A 20,372-nucleotide genomic window follows, 5' to 3' on the forward strand; every position below is an offset into this window, starting at 1 on the left:
AATTAAAATTTCCATCACTAAATATAAAATTTTCTTCATTAAAACATAAAATCCCATGTGAATCCATATTCAATATAATCTTTTGAATGAATTCTAAGGAAGTTGAGAATAATATTTAAACATATGATTTACTTCTCACAGATAGTGTTGATTTAAAAGGGATTAATAGTTTCAAACTTAGAATATGACTGATTTTGCAAGATTCCAGAAAATTTTCACAAATTTTGAATGGAATTAACTTATATATGCTGACTTCCATTCCAGTATTTGTTGAAAATTATAACTACTTACAATGTGACAACTATTTCCTAGGGTAAGTAATTGCACTCTGAATCCATTTGTAACCTCAAAGTAAGTATTTAGAAGCAAGATGGTGGAATAAGAGGCTTCCTTGATCATCATCCTTTCCCAAGGACACAAATTTAACAACTATCTAACAAAAAAGCACCTCCATTAGAACAAAAAATCAGGTGAGTATACACAGTACCTGGTTTTAACTTCATGCCACTGAAAGAGGCACTGAAGAGATAGAAAAAACACTCTTGAAGTGCCAATGCTACCCGTCTCCCCTCCACACCCCTCTCAAGGCAGTGGCCTGGTACAGAGAACATTGTTGTGTCTTGGGGAGAAGAGTGAAACTGTTGGGAGGCATTGAACTCAGTGATGATCTGTTATAATAGAAAGCAAAACCAAATCAACTCAGCTGATGCCTGCCCACAGAGAGAGCATTTAAACGAGCACTAGCCAGAGGGGAGTCGTGGATCCCAGTGGTCAGAACTTGAGTTCCCACAAGCCTTGCCACCACAGGCTAAAGTGCTATGGGGACCTTAATAAACTTGAAAGGATGTCTAGGCCACAAGGACTGAAACTTGAAGGCAAGTTCTAGTGCTGAACTTGGCCCCGAGCCAGTGGAATGGGCGGGGTCACACAACCTACTCAGACACCAGTCAGGATGGATAAGGGAGTGCTGACATCATCACCCCTCCAGTAACCCCAGGCAGCACAGCTCATGGCTCTAAAAGAGATTCCTTTCTTCCACTTGAGGTGGGAGAGGGAAGAGTAAGTGGGACTTTGTCTTGCATCTTAAATACCAATCCAGCCACAACAAGTTAGTGCACTGGTTAGAGTCATGAGACCCTTTTTCCAGGGCCTGGTTCCTGGATAACATTCCTAGACACATCCTGGGCCAGAAGGGAATCCACTGCCTTTAAAGGAAGGATCCATCCCTGGCAGCATTCATCATCAACAAACTGAAGCGCAGTTGGGCCTAAATGCCAGCAGTGATACAGAGGTACACATCAAAGGCCTTGGGTGAGACTGTGAGACTTGCAGACTTCAGGTGAGACTCAATACATTTCCAGCTGTGGCAGCTATGGTAAGAGTTTTTCTGCTTGAGAAAAGCTGAGAGAAAAGTAAGGGGATTTGTCTTGCAGCTTAAGTGCCAGCTTGGTCACAGTGGAGCAAAGCATGAAGTGGACTCTTGGGGTTCCTGATTCTAGAACTTGGTTCTTGAATGGCATTTCTGGACCTGCCCTGGGCCAGAGAGGAGCCCAATGACCAGAAGGGCGAGTCCCAGACTAAGCAGCATTTACCACAAGGTGACTTAAAAGCCCTTGGTCCTTAAGAGAATATCAACAGTAGTCTGGCAGTATTCCCCATGGGCCTGTGGTGGTGGTAGCCACAGGGTGAGGCTCCTCTGCCTTTAAAAAGGGGAGGGAAGAGTGAGAAGAACTGTATGTTGTGATCTGAGCGCCAGTTTAGCATCAGAACAACAGAATACCAGGTAGACTTCTAAAGTTGTTGACTCCAGTCCCTGACCTTTGAACAGCACCTCTCAACCCTCCCAGGGCCAGCACCTTTAAAACTCTGCAAGAGCCTAGGGGAACTCATCACCCTGAAGGGAAAGACACAGGCCTGGCTGGGGCTGCCATCTGCTGATTGTAGAGCCCCAGGACCTTGAGCAAACAAAAGTGGTAGCCAAGGGGTTGTTACATCAGGCCTTGGGTGAGACCCAGGGCTGTGCCGCCTTTAGGTCTGACTCAGCACAGTCCTAGTGGTGATGGTCACAGGGGTTCTTGTGTCACCCTATCCCCAACTTCAAGTTCAGAACTGAGAAGGAGAGAGACTCCATCTGTTTGAGGAAAGCAAGGGAAGAGAACAAGAGTCTCTGCCTAGTAATTCAGAGAATTCTTCTGGATATTGTCCAAGACCATCAAGACGGTGTCTCTACAAGTCTGCAAGAACCACAGCATTAGTGGGCTTAGGGTGTCCTCTAAAGCAGATAAAACTTATATCAAAACATCCACGTCCTCGTGGATATCTGTAAAGCCTTTTCAAGGAGTACTGGTACCAAGAAGCCCAGACTTGTAAAGACTACAATATACCTAACTCTTCAATGCCCAGACACTGACAAACATCTAGTAGCATAAACACCATCCGGGAAATCATGACCCCACCAAATGAACAAAATAAGGCACCAGGGACCAATCCTGGAGAAACAGAGATATGTGACCTTTCAGATGAGAATTCAACGTAGCTGTGTTGAGGAAACACAAAGAAATGCAAGATAATGCAGAGAAGGAATTCAGAATTCTATCAGAAAAATTTTACAAACAGATTCAAATAATTTTAAAAGCAGAAATTCTGAAGCTGAAAATGCAATTGGCATGCTAAAAATGCATTAGAATCCTTTAACAGCAGAATTGATCAAGCAGAAGAAAGAATTAGTGAGCTTGAAGACAGGCCATTTAAAAATGTACAGAGGAGAGAAAAGTAAAAAAAATAAAAACAATGAAGTACACCAAGAGGATCTGGAAAAGGGCAAATCTAAGAGTTATTGACTTAAAAAGGAATAGAGAAAGAGATGGGGTGGATAGTTTATTCAAAAGGATAATAACAGAGAACATCTCAAACCTAGGGGAAAATATCAATATCTAATTACAAGAAGGTTCTAGAACACCAAGCAGATTGAAATCAAACAAGATTACCTCAAAGCACTGAATAATCACATTCCCAAAGGTCAAGGATTAAAACAAAAGATCCTTAAAAGCAGCAAGCAAAAAGAAACAATAACATACAATGGAGATCCAGTAGGTGGGGCAACAGACTTTTCAGAGGAAATCTCAGGACCAGGAGAGAGTAGCATGACATATTTGAAGTGCTGAAGAAAAAATAGTTTTACCCTGGAATAGTGTGTCCAGTAAAAATATCCTTCAAACATGAAGGAGAAATAAAAACTTTTCCAGAAAACAAAACTGAGTTCATAATGGCAACTTTTAAAGTATTAATGTTTTTACAGTCGTTAGGGAAACACTTATGATTCTGAAAACTGGTAATTTATTTATTCTCCTCCTTCTATGTAAATTGTATCTGTCTTGTACACTCAGAATTGCCTTAATTAAGGAAGTAAAGCTTTGAATTTTTAGGGAGAAAAAAAGGGAGGGAGGAAGGGAGGAAAGAAAAGAGGGAGAGAAGACAAGGCAAGGGAAATGAAAAGACAGCTAAGCAGGGAAGAACGAGTGAAACAAGACTCCACCACTATCTAGAAAAACTGATGGCAACATTGCTAAATTTTGTCATTCTGATACTTGATAAAGTCAGAGATAAGGAAAACATTCTAAATATTTCCAGGTAAACAATAGAATGGGAATCAGAATAACATGCAATTTCTCCAAAGCAACAGATCATGCTAGAATATAAAGGAAACATAACTTCAGAGTTCAGAAGAAAAAATATTTATAACTTAGAATTTTAAATAAATCAAATTATTATCATATGTGGAAAAAAATTGCCAAAGAACAGTCAGCAAAAAGAGGGAATGAACAATTAAGAGAAAGATGGAGAACTTGAATACTGAGTTATTTAACACAAGAAATCAAAAAATAAAAGTCTCAGTAGGACGGCTGAACATTGGGTCTAGAGACCAAATTGTCCAGGCTGGAGCAGGAGGGTGGAGGCTACCAGAAAAGAAGTCTCCAGGGTAAAAAAAAGAACTCATGATTATTTAATATGGTTGATCAATTTAATGGATACATAATGGATGTGAATTAGCAAATAGGAATATAAAGTTTTTATTAACTTTAAAAAATGTACAGGTATAAAGAAAATGAAATGTGAGCATGGTAAACTAGTTCTTCTATTTGCATGTCTCTCATAAAAAGTGGTTATTGAACTATAAAAGATTTTGTTGGGGCCGGGCACAGTGGCTCACGCCTGTAATGGCACTTTGGGAGGCTGAGGCAGGCAGATCATGAGGTCAGGAGTTCAAGACCAGCTTGGTCAACATGGTGAAACTCCCATCTCTAGAAACAAACACAAAAAATTAGCTGGGCAAAGTGGTGCGTGCCTGTAGTCCCAGCTACTCAGGAGACTGAGGCAGGAGAATCACTTGAACCTGGGAGGCAGAGGTTGCAATGAGCCGATATCATGCCACTGCACTCCAGCCTGGCCAACAGAGTGACATTCCATCTCAAAAAAAAAAAAAAAAAAATTATGTTATATCATCAAGGCTAAAGAGAATGGGAGGTGTTTAATAAATAACTTAATATTCATTTATCATAATGGAAAATTGATTAATATGACTAAAACTGATACTAAGAAATATAAGGATACATGTTCAGAGAAATCATTTAAAAAATTAGAAGGTTATTGTGGATGAAACACCTAAGTCATGGTGGGCAAGAAACTGTAGTTTCTGGAATTCACCTTTTAGTACTATTTTTAAATCGTATTATAAACATATATTAGAAAACAAATATAAAGGAGCAAAAGCACAGAGACGAGTTTGAAGCTATTGATATTGTTCAGGTGAGAGATGAAATTATGTACAGGTGGTGTAAGTGGAGAGATTTGGCACATTTAAGATACACTTCAGAGACTAAGTTGACAGATATCATGAAAGCTTGGTTGTGATAGGAGAGAGAGTTGTATGGGGTTCTCTTAATTTCTGCCTTTCCCAACTGGTTAGAGGATGTGACCATCATAATGGAGAAGACCAGGGGAGGACCACGTTTAGTGGGAAATTCAAGACTTGTGCTTTCATCATGTTGAATTTGAGATGTCTTTGCAACATTCAAGTAATTATGTGAAGTAGGCAGTTGCACATATGAGTCTGGAGAGTAGGGCGGATATCAGAGCTGGAAATATACATTCTGAGCCATCTTCATATTGATGAAATTAAAAGCCAAAAAAAGATGAGGTCACATAGAAAGAAAGAATAGAGAGAATAGATATTTTATGTATAAGTGTTGTATAACCCTAACAATAGACTTTAGGTAGAAGCAGAGAGTCTTCCCCAAATATGGCTTATAGCTTTTTAGTTTGGTTGCCTTTAAAATGCCCATCTTCCCTCCTGAGACAGAAGTGTAGGAACTAGAACAGTCTTGTTTTTGTCGTACAAACGGGCTAGAAATAGACCTCTCTGTGTATGCATGTACAGGTGAATGTATGAATGTAACTGTACAAAAAGGAGGAATAAGGAATCAGTAAATGAAGAGTTTGTCAATAAATGCTTCTGGGACTACTGGTTAGCCATAAATCAAATTTTAATTCTCACTTTATAACATTATAAAATAAATTCCAGTTGGATACTGTATGTTAAAAATCAAACTATGAAAAATGAAGGAAATATAAATTTTGTCTATAAATATATATCTAAATGACAGGGAGATATAAATTTTAACACAAATGGAAGAGATAGTTACTCAGTTGACCCAGGGCTATTAAACAATCCTTTATTTCCTTGTTACTTGTGGTGCTCTTCTTATTTTATATAGGAGCTTACTTTTGAACAATCTGATTTGTTCTTTTGGTTTGTTTATTGATTCTTGATTTAAAACCAAACTGTTATCATTATTGGAATTTTATCATATATTTTAATATATAACACACAAAGTCTATTTTTTTATTTTCTAGAAAATACAGAATAGGAAAAAATTTTAAATTCATTTTCCAGGTTCCCAAAGAAGTTCTCCTGAGTGTTTATTTGAATTGAATTAGTTTGTAAATAATTTTTAGAGAAATGGCCAAATAAAGTTATACTTTTAATATGCCATATACTAAATAAATTCCAGGAAGAATCAAGAGTCAAGTTGCAAAAATTTAGAATATTAAAAAAGGAAGGAGGAGGAAAATGAGGAGGAGGAAAATGAGGAGAAGGAGAAGAAGAGAAATAAGAAAAGGAGAAAAAGAGATATTGGTTAATAGTAGACTTTGGATTAAAAAAGAAATTCTGGATGAAATGCATGAAAGAGATCATGGAGAAAATAAGTAAATATGTGTGTATTAAATTAAAATGTTTATAAATATCAGAAACAAATACTAACACTATCAACCCACAGAGGAATTATTTGCAACAAATAGTTGTGATGTCTTTTCTCTGAAAACAATGATATAAATAAGAAATAAAACAAAGCAAAATGACAATTCATAAAAGTAAAATGGTCAATAAACACATAAAATATTGGTACAGTTTACCATTACTCAAAAATAAAACAATGTCATTATCAGTATGTTTTAAAATGTTTAATGAGTGTTTAATATGTAACCTGTGGTTTTATAATACATAGCAAAAAACATGGTTGATGCCTTCAAGAATGAAAAGGACCTTAATTATGCTTCTGGTTAAAGCAGACCTTAACCTACTCTGTCCAATTTGTTATAAGTCGCTGTTAATTATTCTGCAAAATAGAATACTTTGTGGGTGAGCCTCTTTGTGTGTGTGTATGTGTATGTCTGTGTCTGTGTATGCCTGTGCATATGTGTGTGTGTGTTCCTTTTCATTTTATTTTTTTCATTCTTGGAATCTTATCTAAATAAAACTTCATTATCTTAAATATAAATTACTGCAGTTAGTTTGCTTCTAGTCTTTTCCACTCTAAAGTAATACATATGTGTCCGTCAGGTCAGTTTTCTGAAATAAAACTACCTTTTCACTTTTCTGCTGGGAAATTTTAAATGTTTCAAACACTCTACATATGATTGGATATAATGTCTTCCATTAACTAGGAAACATAATCAAAGAAGACTCTTCTACACATTTAAACATTTAACTTTCATGCTATGTTGATTAATTGAGGTTTAAGATAATACTCTCTGACAATTCCATGAGAGTCATGAAAGGTAGTAATAACAGTTACCAGTGAGTTTCCCCTGATTCATTCTGGTTGTGGAATTTGGATAAAGATTTGTCAAACAATTTTGAAATTCCATTGATATATTTTTTAAACAAACATAGCCTAATGATATAGAGGCTTACATTTTGTGTAAAATAACATATTAATTTTTCTGTCCCTGTTTATGAAAGCATTTTAATAAATTTAAAAATCAATTTGCTATAGAGCAAGTTTGTTCAAGAATGTTGTAATTCCTCATAATTCTTTTAAGAATGTTTACCACCTCCTTATTTCTCAGACTATAAATAAAAGGGTTTAGTAATGGGATTACTATTGTATAAAATATTGCCACTGGTATATCTTTATCTCCTTCTTCAAATGGTCGAATATACATGAGAAGACAAATGTAAAATATTGAGACAGAGAGAAAGTGGGATGCACAGGTAGAAAATGCTTTACCTCTTCCCTCCTTGGATTTCATTTTGAAAATAGTCAAAAGGATGCATAGATAAGAGATCAAGACAGTAGCAATGGTAAAGATTTGAATTGGTATTGAAAAGATATATATCATTAGTTCATTAATAGAAGGATCAGTACAGGAGAGTCTATACAGTGGAAGAATATCACAAAAAAAGTGGTCAATTTTATTAGACCTGTAGAAAGTTAACCTTGATAGAAGCCCTACATGAATCATGGAATGCAGGTTTCCAGCTATGAAGGCCCCTGTGGTCATCTGAATGCAGAGTGTCTTGGACATCATGGTGTGGTACTGCAGTGGGTTGCATATGGCCACATAGCGGTCATAGGCCATTGCTGCCAGAAGAAAGCAGTCTGTGGTTTCAGCAAGACAGAGAAAATAAAATTGTGCCATACATTCATACAGGGAAATAATTCTATCCTCAGAAAAGAAATTCTCTAACATCTTGGGGGTAACAGCACAGGAACAGCAGGAATCCATCAGAGCCAGGTTGCCCAGAAAGATGTACATTGGTGAGTGAAGATGGCGCTCTACATAAATTAATGCCACCAGACCAAGATTCCCGACCATGGTGACCAGATAGATGGCAGAGAACACCACAAACAGAAGCATCTTCAGCTCCGGATAATTTGTAAATCCTATGAGGATAAACTCAGCTGCTAAGGAGTGATTTTCCTTAGCCATTCCTGGCTTCTCTGCAGAGACATAAATTGTAAAGAAATTTAATTGAGAGTCTAAAGCAGAATGTTTCTAATTTTCTCCCTGTAACTTTCCTGTATAAAAAAGGGAAGAAAGTCTTCTTCAAATCATCCTGTGCCATCTCCTGAACACTAGCACACTCACTGTAGGTCACATCAAGTGAGAAAAAATTTATCATGGATTGTGCAAACAGGGCTTGTCTGAAAATATCTGTGTGAATTCCTAGGGCAGGAAAGCTTTATCTGCATGAATTATCCTATGGTGATGTAAAAGTTATGGTCAGTACATATAATTTTCCATTTCCAAAATTAAAAGACATTTTCTTATGGTATCTTTTCCTCCAGGAAAAAAATAAACAAGCTTTAAATCATATCCTGTTGGATCAATGTGATGCTTATAATGAATTACTCTTTAGGCATTTTAAATGTCTACATTTTAAAAACTGCACACAAACACAATGAGTTTGAAGAATGCTTTTGCTAGCTTAGTAACCCTTTCCAGATAAGGTCACCAATGTATATTTTTAGAAATATCAGGCTGGGCGTGGTGGCTTATGCCTGTAATCCCAGCACTTGGGAAGGCTGAGGCAGGAGGACCACGAGGTCAGGAGTTCGGGACAAGCCTGACCAACATGGTGAAATCCCGTCTCTATTAAAAATACAAAAATTAGCTGGGTGTGTTGGTGCCCACCTGTAATCTCAGTTACTCACAAGGCTGATGCAGGAGAATCACTTGAACCTTGCGTTCAAGGTGGAGCTTCCAGTGAGTCGAGATCTTGCCACTGCACTCCAGCCTGGGCAACAGAGCAAGACTCCGTCTCAAGAAAAAAAAAAAAGAAGAAGAAGAAAAGAAAAAAAAAAAAAGAAATATCTACTCATCCTTTTAGAGAGGATAAGAATATGAAACATCTATAGGTGTTCTTAATAATTGTATTGGATAACATTTTTATGTTCATTTCAACATATTCTAGATACTATTCCAATCTTGGTATGACAAATTTCTCAAGGAGCTATTACTCTTAATTACTCACTTATCCTAATACTTTCTGTATCTAGTTTTAAGAGTTTTACATGCATGTCTAACATTGTAAGATTTGGTTGCAAAGCCTCCACTCATAGTGTGAATATTCTTTATGGTAAATATCTATTTTGTCTTCACTCAAACATCTCTCATAGAAACTAATGTCTTCATTTTCGGTGAGTTCCATGGAGGCTCTCCATTTATTTACTTAAGCTTTAAATTTATTTAAATTTACAAACTCATTATCTACTCTTAACTGGCTATATATTTATTTGAGTTTATTGATCACCTGAATTTATTATATAGTCATTGTAATTAGGCAACTATAACATTAAAATATTTCAGTTGCAGAAAAAATATGAGTTTTAAGGAATAATAAAGTTAACTCTCTTTTCTTCTAGAAGTTTCTAAAGGTCTTTAGCCACAGCATACTCCAAATAGACAATTTTGGAGAAAAGCCTACAATAGTTAATTCAAAGTGCATTTTTTTTTTTTTTTTTTTTTTTATTTTTTGAGAGTGTTGCCCAGGCTGGAGTGCAATGGTGCAATCTCAGCTCACTGCAACCTTCACCTCCCAGGTTCAAGCAATTCTCCTGCCTCAGGCTCCTGAGTAGTTGGGATTACAGGCCTGAGCCACCATGCCCGGTTAATTTTGTATTTTTAATAGAGACAGGGTTTCACCATGTTGGTCAGTCTGGTCTTGAACTCCTGACCTCAGGTGATCCACCCGCCTCGGCCTCCCAAAGTGTTGGGATTCCAGGCATGAGCCACTGCTCCTGGCCAATGCATTGCTTTAGAAACATATTTTGGTTAGGTTTTCTCTGTTTCTTACTTTTGCTTACACCAAATTTAGAATTCTGGTTTTCTATTCACTCACATAATATAATGAGGTTTTCTGGAGTTTCGTCACTAGAGGCTTGTAATCAAAAGAATACAATAAAATGTCCTTTATATTTTAGGTAAATAACTTTTAAAAAATCCTTCAGAATTATATTTTGAAAAAAACTTTGTAAAAATATAAAATACTGCTCTTTATCATTATTTTAGTAATACCTAATGGAAAATCAACAGAAAATATTTATCATGTGGACTATGGAAAATGGATTTTATTATCAATAATTATTATTTTATATAGATGATATATCAGAATATAATGAGTAAAAACTCATTTTCTCTTCTCCAATGTAAAATATAATTCTCAACTGAATAAAAAATTAATTCTACTATACATCCCAGAATTATTGTACAGGTCATTGTCAGCCTTATCTGTATATTTGCTGATAAAATTATGGTACTTTGAACAAAGAATAGGTCAGACTTATCCACTTACTGTGCGTCCTTATGGCTTTCTATAATGTCTTCACTTTAGAGACAAAGTTATTAAGTGGCTAAAATTTAAAAACAATGAAAATACTGAATATACATTTTTAGAAAATGTATATTCTGCATTTTAATACTATAATGTAAGTAAGTTAGAAATCAGTCCTCGTATTTTGAGTTCACTGAGAAACATTTTATAGTAGCTGACTGGTCACCTGATGTTTTTTCTTTGTAGGGAAATTAAGAATAAAAATATTAGATTTTAAATCATTAGGGAATAAATTATAAAACTCTGGGACACTCCTACCAATAGGTCAGTGACAATAATTATGTGTCAGGCAAAGTTAAAGTTTTCTGTTCTAAAGGGAATTCCTCAGCCTTGGCATCAGCGTGTTTCAACAGCATGTAAAGATGGATGCATTTTGAGATTCGGAAGTCAAATCAAAATGGCTATCACTAAAAACAGCTTAAGGTTCATCTTGATTTTTTACATACTCGGAATCTCTTTCTTTCTCTTACACACACACACACACACACACACCCCTACCTTGATTACCTGAAAACTATGATGGAGAGAAAAAGATTTACATTGATCACTTGGGGTAGAAGTTAAACAGAGATTTGAAGAGAGATTTGTATTTGCGGACAAGAGGCAAAATGTGGCAGGATCATCCAGGGTTGTGTTCCTTTCTTTTGCTCCCAAAATTAATCTGGCCAAATCTTGTATATTCATCCTCTGAAATAAATCGGACATTATGTTCTTTAGTTTCGCTTATGTGTCATAAGGTAACTTTAAAAAACTTCATTGAGGTATGAATAATGTACAAAAAGCTGTACACATATAATGTATACAACTAGACAAATTGGGACATAAGTATAGACCCACGAAACTATTACCAGAATCAATGGCGTCATCATAAGAACTTACTTGTTAACTGGCCTCCTAGCCCCATCTTTTCTCTAGTGTGTAGATATGCTCTTATGCATTAGAAATGTTTTTGGTTCCTCACTAGTCTTCAAACCAAGTTTTTGTCCTTTATCTTGGTACTCCAAAGGCTCCATACACAGGGCTTATATCACTTAAGACTTTATTTTCTACCATTCACCTTTAAAAATCCATCTCCAGAGACATGCCCATCACTTACTTACCTGTTCCTTGATGCGCTAGAGTTTAACCTTGACCTCAGAATATTTACTCAGAATCTACTCTTCACATGAAATGCCCTCTTTAATTTATTCTTCTATCCAAATCCTACTCAATTTTTATGAGATCTGATTCCCATTATGAAGGCATCTTCAACTTTCTGATCTGCAAGATAATGACCGTTTGCGTGATGCAAAGAGTTCTTGATTGTGCTTCACTCCTATGCTCATTCAGCTGTTTTTCATGTGCAAGTTTTGTTTATTCTCAGATAGATTAATTTTCTTTTTCTTTTTTCTTTTTTTTTTTTTTTGAGATGGAGTCTCGCTCTGTCGCCCAGGCTGGAGTGCAGTGGCGCGATCTCGGCTCACTGCAAGCTCTGCATCCCGGGTTCACGCCATTCTCCTGCCTCAGCCTGCCGAGTAGCTGGGACTACAGGCGCCCACCACCTCCCCCGGCTAATTTTTTGTATTTTAGTAGAGACGGAGTTTCACCGTGTTAGCCAGGATGGTCTCTATCTCCTGACCTCGTGATCCGCCCGCCTCAGCCTCCTAAAGTGCTGGGATTACAGGGTGAGCCAAGATTAATTTTCTTTTAGCTTTTCCACACTGCAAACCCCTCATAGTTCCAGATGATGTAGGCCCTAGGTGAATGCTTATTGAATTGCTTGCAGAAATTTCAAGTAAATTAACTTCAACATTATAGAGTGACTACAACAAAGAAGTCATGGAGTCAGACTTTGGGCAAGGAGGGGTATGTGGTAGGAGTGAGGTTGGGCAGAAACCTGAATAGATAAATAAGAAATAATCCTGCCCTCAGGGAGCTCCCAATCTAGAGGGTAAAATCACTTATACAACGATATAATACAGAAACTCAGGCTGAGTTAAGTATTACAAACTTAACTATAAACAAGGTATATGGGAACACAAAGAAGGACTTAGAGAACTACGGGACGACCTTATACAAAAATGACACTTGTTATGATTCCTGAAGGATAAATTAAATTTCAATAGGCAAGAAGATTGTGTGGCAAAGAATTACAGGTTGAAGGAGCAGCATGATTAAAAGTAAAAGCATGGAAACTTGAAAGCACAAAGCATATTTAGTGAATGGAGAGTGAACCAGAGTAGCCAGAGTCTGGGCTCATGACAGGAAGGAGTTGGAGGTTCTCATCGCCACTCTCTCACTAGGATCACTACTCAACTCCTAATTACCACACCTAAAGCATTTTAAAAATTATTATCTTAATTAATTAATTTTATGATTTGGCACCATTGACCACACTCTGAAGCATATTTGCTTTTCAGGCTTCTGTGATTTAACACGTGTTTCTTGCCACATCTCTGGCTATTCTTTCTCCATGTTTTCTCTTAGATCCTCTTTTATTCCTTTCCTCACACACACAAATTCCTTAAAATAAAAGTACACCCTTGGGTACTTTTACAAAAGTATGGCACTTTGTTGTTGTTGTTGTTGTTGTTGTTTGAGACGGAGTCTCGCTGTCACCCAGGCTGGAGTGCAGTGGCCAGATCTCAGCTCACTGTAAGCTCCGCCTCCCGGGTTCACGCCATTCTCCTGCCACTGGGACTACAGGCGCCCGCCACCACGCCCAGCTAGTTTTTGTATTTTTTAGTAGAGACAGGGTTTCACCGTGTTAGCCAGGATGGTCTCGATCTCCTGACCTCGTGATCCGCCCGTCTCGGCCTCCCAAAGTGCTGGGATTACAGGCTTGAGCCACCGTGCCTCGCTGGCACTTTGTTTTAAATACTAGTCACTAATTTAGAAAAGGCTTGCCTGATGTTTAGCCAGTAAATTACCATATACTCTGATGTCAATCAGTTGTTTTGTAAGCAAATTAAAAGTGCTGAATTTTAAATGTGAAAATAAGTTCAAATTTATCTTAAAATATGTGGAATATGTTTATGAAGGTGGAAACATTTTGTTTCCAAATTTTTTTAAAAATAAGCAAACATGAGAGTTTTCAGTATGTTATATAACTTTGCCCAGAGTATTATATGAGGATATATAGAAATATCCTAAACACGTTTTCAAGATTTTATCTGTGTTGCATGATTTCATATTGATAGTAGTTACAGTTCACTTAATTAAATATCAAGCTGACATTAAAGGACAAAATAAAGGTTTTAGTCATTTAAAAATATGTGTTGAATAGCTACTTATCATCAGCGAATGGATTAGCACATTTAGAAAACCGATCTTTTATTAGAAGAAAATATAATTCATCCTAAATCCAGCAATTCTTTTAAGTGTTGACATGATTCCCAGGGAACCTCTGTGTGGCATGTGGTCACTCACTATAAGATATCATAAAGTTTCTAGTATTTTAAAGATCCTATTTATTTTTAAAAATTAATCATATCAGTGACATGCATTTCATACTCTCCTGGTGTCAGTTTCTTTGCTGTAATACCTTTCCTATCAATGATGAAAATAGTTATTTTCAAATGGAGTGATACCTCTACTTGTTCTATTCATTGATTCATCATGAAAGTTTTTTAATAATAAATAAACACATTTTACTTTGTTGCCACATTGCTTTTCTTCATTATTTCCACTATTTTTTAGTCCAGTGTAGGTATTTTTACCGAGTAAGGAAGAATAAGCATTTCTCCAGTGATAAACTGCTTTAATTTTCACTTTTAACTGAATAACATGAGTTGTAACCATTTTAACTTAAAATTTTAATTGACACATAATGTTTTTACATAGTTATGGGATACATGTGATATTTTCTTACATGCATAAAAAATACTTAATGATCAAGTCAAGATTTTTAGGCTATCCATCACCCTGAACATTTATTTCAATGGGTTAAGAGCACTTCAAGTCCTCATTTCTAGCTATTTTGAAATATGTAATACATTGTTGTCAACTATAGCCACCCTATTCTACTATTGAACATTAGAACTTATTCATTCTATCTAACCATATATTAGTATCCTTTAATCAACCTCTCTTCATCCCCTGCATTCCCCAATCTTTCCAGACTCTGATGACTACCATATTCTCTAGCTTTATCATATCAATGTTTTTTAGCTCCCACATATGAATAAGCACATGCAATATTTCTTTTTCTGTGTCTGATTTATTTTACTCAACATAATGAGCTCCAGTTCCATCCGTGTTACTGCAAAGAATAGAATTTCTTTCCCTTTTATGACCAAATAGTATTCCACTGTATAAATATACCACATTTTATTTAACCATTCAGCCATTAATGGACACTTAGGTTGATTCCATAGCTATTGTTAATAGTGCTGCAGTACAAATGAGGGCATCGATATCCCTCTGATATACTGATTTTCTTTCCTTTGTAAAAATTCCCAGTAGTGGGATTCCTGGATTGTATGGTAATTATATTTTTAGTTTTTTGAGAAACCTCCATACTGTTTTCCATTATGGAAAACAGTTCTAATTTACATTCCCACTGACAGTGTATAAGACTTCCCTTTCTCTATATTTTTGCCAGTATCTGTTATTTTGTCTTTTTGATAATGATGATTCTAGCTGGGATAAGATTATATCTCACTGTGGTTTTGATTTGAATTTCCTTGATGATCAGTGATGTTGAGTTTTTTTTTATATACCTCTTGACCATTTGTACATCTCGTTTTAAGGATGTATTCAAATTCTTTGCCCATTTTTTAATGGGATTTTTTTTTTTGTAGGGTTGTTTGAGCTTCTTGAATATTCTGGATATTATTTCTTTGTTGGATAGTTTGCAAATATATTCTCCCATTCAACAGGTTATCTCTTCACTTTGTTGATTGGTTCCTTTGCTATGCAGAAGCTTTTTACTTAGATGTGACTCATTTGTCTATTTTTGATTTTGTTGTCTGTGCTTTTGGGGTTTTGGCCATAAATCTTAACGTAGACCTCTGTCCTGGAGTGTTTTTTCTTTGCTTTCTTCTATGTGTTACCTTTAAGTTTTTAATCAATTTTGAGTTGGCTTTTGTATATGATGAGAGATGGGGGTCTAGTTTCATTCCTCCGAATATGGATATCCAGTTTTCCCAGGACCGTTTATTGAAGAGGGTGTCCTTTTCCTAATGTATGTTCTTGGCACCTTTATTGAAAATCAATTGGCTCTAAATACATGAGTTTAATTCTGGTTCTCTAGTTGGTTCCATTCATCTATACATCTGTTTTTTATACCAATACCATGTTCTTTGGTTATGATAGCCTTGTAATATATTTTGAAGTCTGGTAATGTGATGCCTCCAGTTTTTACATTTTTTCCTCTCAGGATTGCTTTGGCTATTGGGGCTCTCTTTTGGTTCCATACAAACTTTAGAATTTTTTTTCTATTTTTGTGAAAAATGTCATTGGTGTTTTGATAGGAATTGCATTTAAGCTATGGATTGCTTTGGTTGTATGGTAATTGTTAACAATATTAGTTTTTTTAACCCATGAGCATGGGCGTCTTTTCATTTATTTGTGTCCTCTTTAATTTCTTTCATCAGTATTTTTTAGTTTTCTTTGTAGAAATCTTTTGCCTCCTTGGTTAAATGTATTCTAAGGTATTTTATGTTTCTTATAAGTATTGTTTATGAGATTCCCCTCTTGATTTCTTTTTCAGTTAGTTTGTTATTGGTGTATAGAAATGCTGCTAATTTTTGTCTGTTGAGTTTGTATCCTACAACTTTACCAAACTCATTGATCAGATCTAAGTGCTTTTTGGTGAAGTCTTCAGGGTTTTCTAAATATGAGATCCTGTCATCTACAAAGAAGGCCAATTTGACATCCTCTTTACAGTATGGATGCCTTTTATCTCCTTCTCTTGCCTTATTGTTCTGGCTAGGACTTCTAGTACTATGGGTTTTAAAATTTTAATTTTACTTTTATTTTAAGTTCCAGGGTTCATGTGCTGGGCTTAGTATTATGTTAAATAGGAGTGCAGAAAATGAGCATCCTTATCTTGTTGCAGTTCTTAGGGGAAAGGCTTTCAGCTTTTTCCCATTCAGTATGATGTTAGCTGTGGGCTTGTCATATATGGCCTCTCCAGACAAAGCTGTTTGACTTGCTTCCCTCTCCTTTGGTACCTCATGTGTTTCCTCCTGTCACTTCTCTGCTGAATTCCAGCATTATGTCTCAGATATACTATTTGAAATGTAATTATCTACTCGCTATTTTAGTTCTTCATTTTAAAGGAGGCTGCTGAGCGGTGCCTCCAGTCAGTCATTATGAAGTCCCTCCTGGGCTTCTTAACATTTTATCATTTAGTTAAATTAAATGTGTAAAATCATTAAATGAGTAGGGCATAATGATAATTGGCATTTATCAAACAGTTGCATTTCTCTAGGCACTCTTGTAAGAAATTAAGTTTACTAACTCATTAACCTTTATAATAGTCTGGATAGTAGGTTATATTCGAGTTCTGTAGATGAGGAAGGAAACGCACAGAGATGTTAAGAAACTACCTCAAGTTCCTTACCTACTAAGTGAAAAAAACTGTATTTGAACCCAGTGGGTTTTATTCCAGAGTCCAGAGTCTGTGCTCTTAAGCACTATAATATATTTTTTTTTGTTAAATAGAATTCTGATTCTGAACCTACAGTAACCTTTCTAGGAAACCAACCTCTTGTCTACAATAAACAGCCTAGGAAGTCACCCAGCCATAAGTCAGACTGGCAGGAAACCAGATTACCATTTTTAGTAACAATTCAGGAAGCTACACAATAACTTCTGTAACGATCAGCTGGAAATGATCAGGATTGATTAATAAATGTCAGCTTTCTAATTTTTGTTTTCACTTCCAATTTAGGATGATCCGGACAATACCAAATATGCACCCCTCATCAGTCACATTACATATGCTGTCCCAATCTAGTTAGCATGGCTACAGCTTCCCCATGGCAACAGCCTCAAATCAAGGCACATATGAAATCTTCCTTTTTCTCCACTCCTCTGTCTGCATTTGAGTCTCTAGCAAGACACAAGTGATAGTGGCTGACTCTCTTGCTATAGCAAGCTATGAATATATAGCCTTTGTCTTCCTCATTTATTCAGTTTTTTAAATTACTTCCATAGGACAATCACTAATGCTAGGAGACATCAGGAATCTACTTTGTATCTGGCCTAGGCATAACCCAGAGAATAAGTCCCATGACTAAATTTGGTTAACTAAAAATAATCAGTTGGACCTTATCTTAATTGATAGATGGTAACACTTTTCCTACATTTTCCACCTAGGCATCAATTACTGTCTTGCCTGGCCAGTAAATAGTTGAGACCTTTCTCTTATTTAGAACTCTTACAGCCAACAAAGTCATGCTAGTCTCTACGTGTGTTGCATATGTCCTGGTAAATTATCACTTCAGGCCTCAGTAAAATATGAGTAACCAGAAGATTTGTTTTATATACATGGAAAGGCCAGGCAATATCAACAAAATAAACATTTTGCACTGGAAAGCATTGAAAGGCCATCTGATTACAGAAAGATATTGTTGCGGGTGTATTCTCAGAGGATAAACAAGTAACCCTTCGGTAGCGATTGCAGTCTGAATTTAATCAGTGAGTCTGATTTCTAAAATTATGCAAAAAAAAAAATTGTCTCTGTTGAAGCATGTAGATGCCTTGGAGTTAATCCTTATTAGAAAGCACATGGGCTGGTAAACAAATCTGACAGATGAAAAGATTAACAGCCACGGCAAATTTTTAAGAATGCAATTAATGAGTCCAAAGAGTTTAAAGAAATAAGGCAGCTTAGGGAAGATGAAAAAGCACTAGGAATTATTTTTGAGGCTTTACTGAGTTATAATTTATGAATAGTAAATTCATCCATCTTAAAAGCACAATTTGGTAAGTTTTAGAAACTGTGCGCAGTTGTGCCACTACCATAGTCAAACTTTAGGACATTTTAATAATCTCAAAAAGTTCTCAAGTGCCTCTTCGCCGTCAATCTCTGCCCCTAAGCTGGTTCCAGGCATCCATTAATCATGTCTGTCACTATGTTTTTGCCTTTTCTAGAATTTTATAAAATGGAAACATACGGTTTATAGTCGCTTGCATCTGGCTACTTTTATTTAGCCTAATCCTTTAAAATTCATCCATATTGCGGAATGTATCTGTAGCTTGTTGCTTTTCGTTGCCGAGTACGACTATCCTTTATCAACCATATTTGCTGGAGCTGGCCCCAGGAACACGTCTCCTTTTTTAGATGGCACCATGATAAGCTTTGTCAGTAGAGGGCGCTGGAGGACAATACAGCACAATGGGGCTTCTCTAGTTTTCTCGCACTTCCTCTTCTTTTGCTCCAGTAACCGAACTACCTGTGGCACGCACGAGGAATACTCAGTGACACTCACCCTCCAACAAATGTTGTTGCTAAAATCAACTCCAATAGGCTTACCAATTGACAATCCTGGCCCACAGCGTCTTCTTTGCTTGCCTCAGCCAGCTGCCTTTAGAAGAGCTCTGGCACAAGGGGGCCCAGCAAACTTCGCCATACAGTAATCTGCAGGACCTGCTTTCTCCAACAAGGTCTGGATCTCAACGGTGGGAAGAAAGTTTTGCTTCTAAGTTTGTCTCTTCTTTGGGCACTTTTTCTCGACCGTAGACTGTTCTTTAGCGTTCTCTTTTAACTCCGTCCTATCTCCTGACTTCTCTTGTTTTCTAGCTGAAAACTTACTGATTCAGATTTGGTGCTGGGATCCGTCCAAGATGATAGACTCCTGAATATGGGATCATGGAACAGATTTGGCCCTTGGTCTAGAGCTGTGTGCTGACACTGAGATCTTTAATAATGGCTGGTTTTTGTTTTGTTTTGTTTCGTTTTGTTTTGTTTTTTGAGACAGGGCCACACTCTGTTGCCCAGGCTGGAGTGCACTGGCACAATCCTGGCTCACTGCAGCCTCCACTTCCTGGGTTCAAGCAATTCTCCTGCTTCAGCCTCCCGAGTAGCTGGGATTACAGGCATGCACCACCACACCCGGCTATTTTTTTTTTTTTAACATTAATAAGGTACTTATTATTATTATTATTATTATTATTATACTTTAAGTTCTAGGGTACATGTGCACAACGTGCAGGTTTGTTACATATGTATACATGTGCCATGTTGGTGTGCTGCACCCATCAACTCGTCAGCATCCATCAACTCGTCATTTACATCGGTTATAACTCCCAATGCCGTCCCTCCCTGCTCCTCCCTCCCCATAATAGGCCCCGGTGTGTGATGTTCCCCTTTCCATGTCCAAGTGATCTCATTGTTCAATTCCCACCTATGAGTGAGAACATGAGGTGTTTGGTTTTCTGTTCTTGCGAAAGTTTGCTGAGAATGACGGTTTCCAGCTGCACCCATGTCCTTACAAAGGACACGAACTCATCCTTTTTATATGGCTGCATAGTATTCCATGGTGTATATGTGCCACATTTTCTTAATCCAGTCTGTCACTGATGGACATTTGGGCTGATTCCAAGTCTTTGCTCTTGTGAATAGTGCCACAATAAACATACGTGTGCATGTGTCTTTATAGCAGCATGATTTATAATCCTTTGGGTATATACCCAGTAATGGGATGGCTGGGTCATACGGTATTTCTAGTTCTAGATCCTTGAGGAATCGCCATACTGTTTTCCA

At 36.7% G+C, this 20,372-nt stretch overlaps 1 protein-coding gene and 1 long non-coding RNA gene across 2 annotated transcripts in view; both read right to left on the reverse strand.

Annotated features, from left to right (window-relative positions):
• Positions 1-7,275: 7,275 nt before the first annotated feature.
• OR5K4 (olfactory receptor family 5 subfamily K member 4) lies at positions 7,276-8,274 on the reverse strand. The gene is given in 1 exon segment (XM_017892910.1): positions 7,276-8,274. A coding segment is annotated over 1 exon segment (999 nt).
• Positions 8,275-11,291: 3,017 nt separating this feature from the next.
• Positions 11,292-20,372, reverse strand: part of LOC108542745 (uncharacterized) — a 41,160-nt gene continuing 32,079 nt past the window's right edge. The window contains exon 3 of the long non-coding RNA XR_001889355.1: positions 11,292-11,365. This is a non-coding gene — a long non-coding RNA (uncharacterized LOC108542745). The remainder of the gene's footprint in view (positions 11,366-20,372) is intronic.

This window comes from Rhinopithecus bieti, unplaced genomic scaffold (assembly GCF_001698545.2).
Source record: "Rhinopithecus bieti isolate Rb0 unplaced genomic scaffold, ASM169854v2 scaffold_23569, whole genome shotgun sequence".
Lineage (NCBI taxonomy): Eukaryota > Metazoa > Chordata > Mammalia > Primates > Cercopithecidae > Rhinopithecus > Rhinopithecus bieti.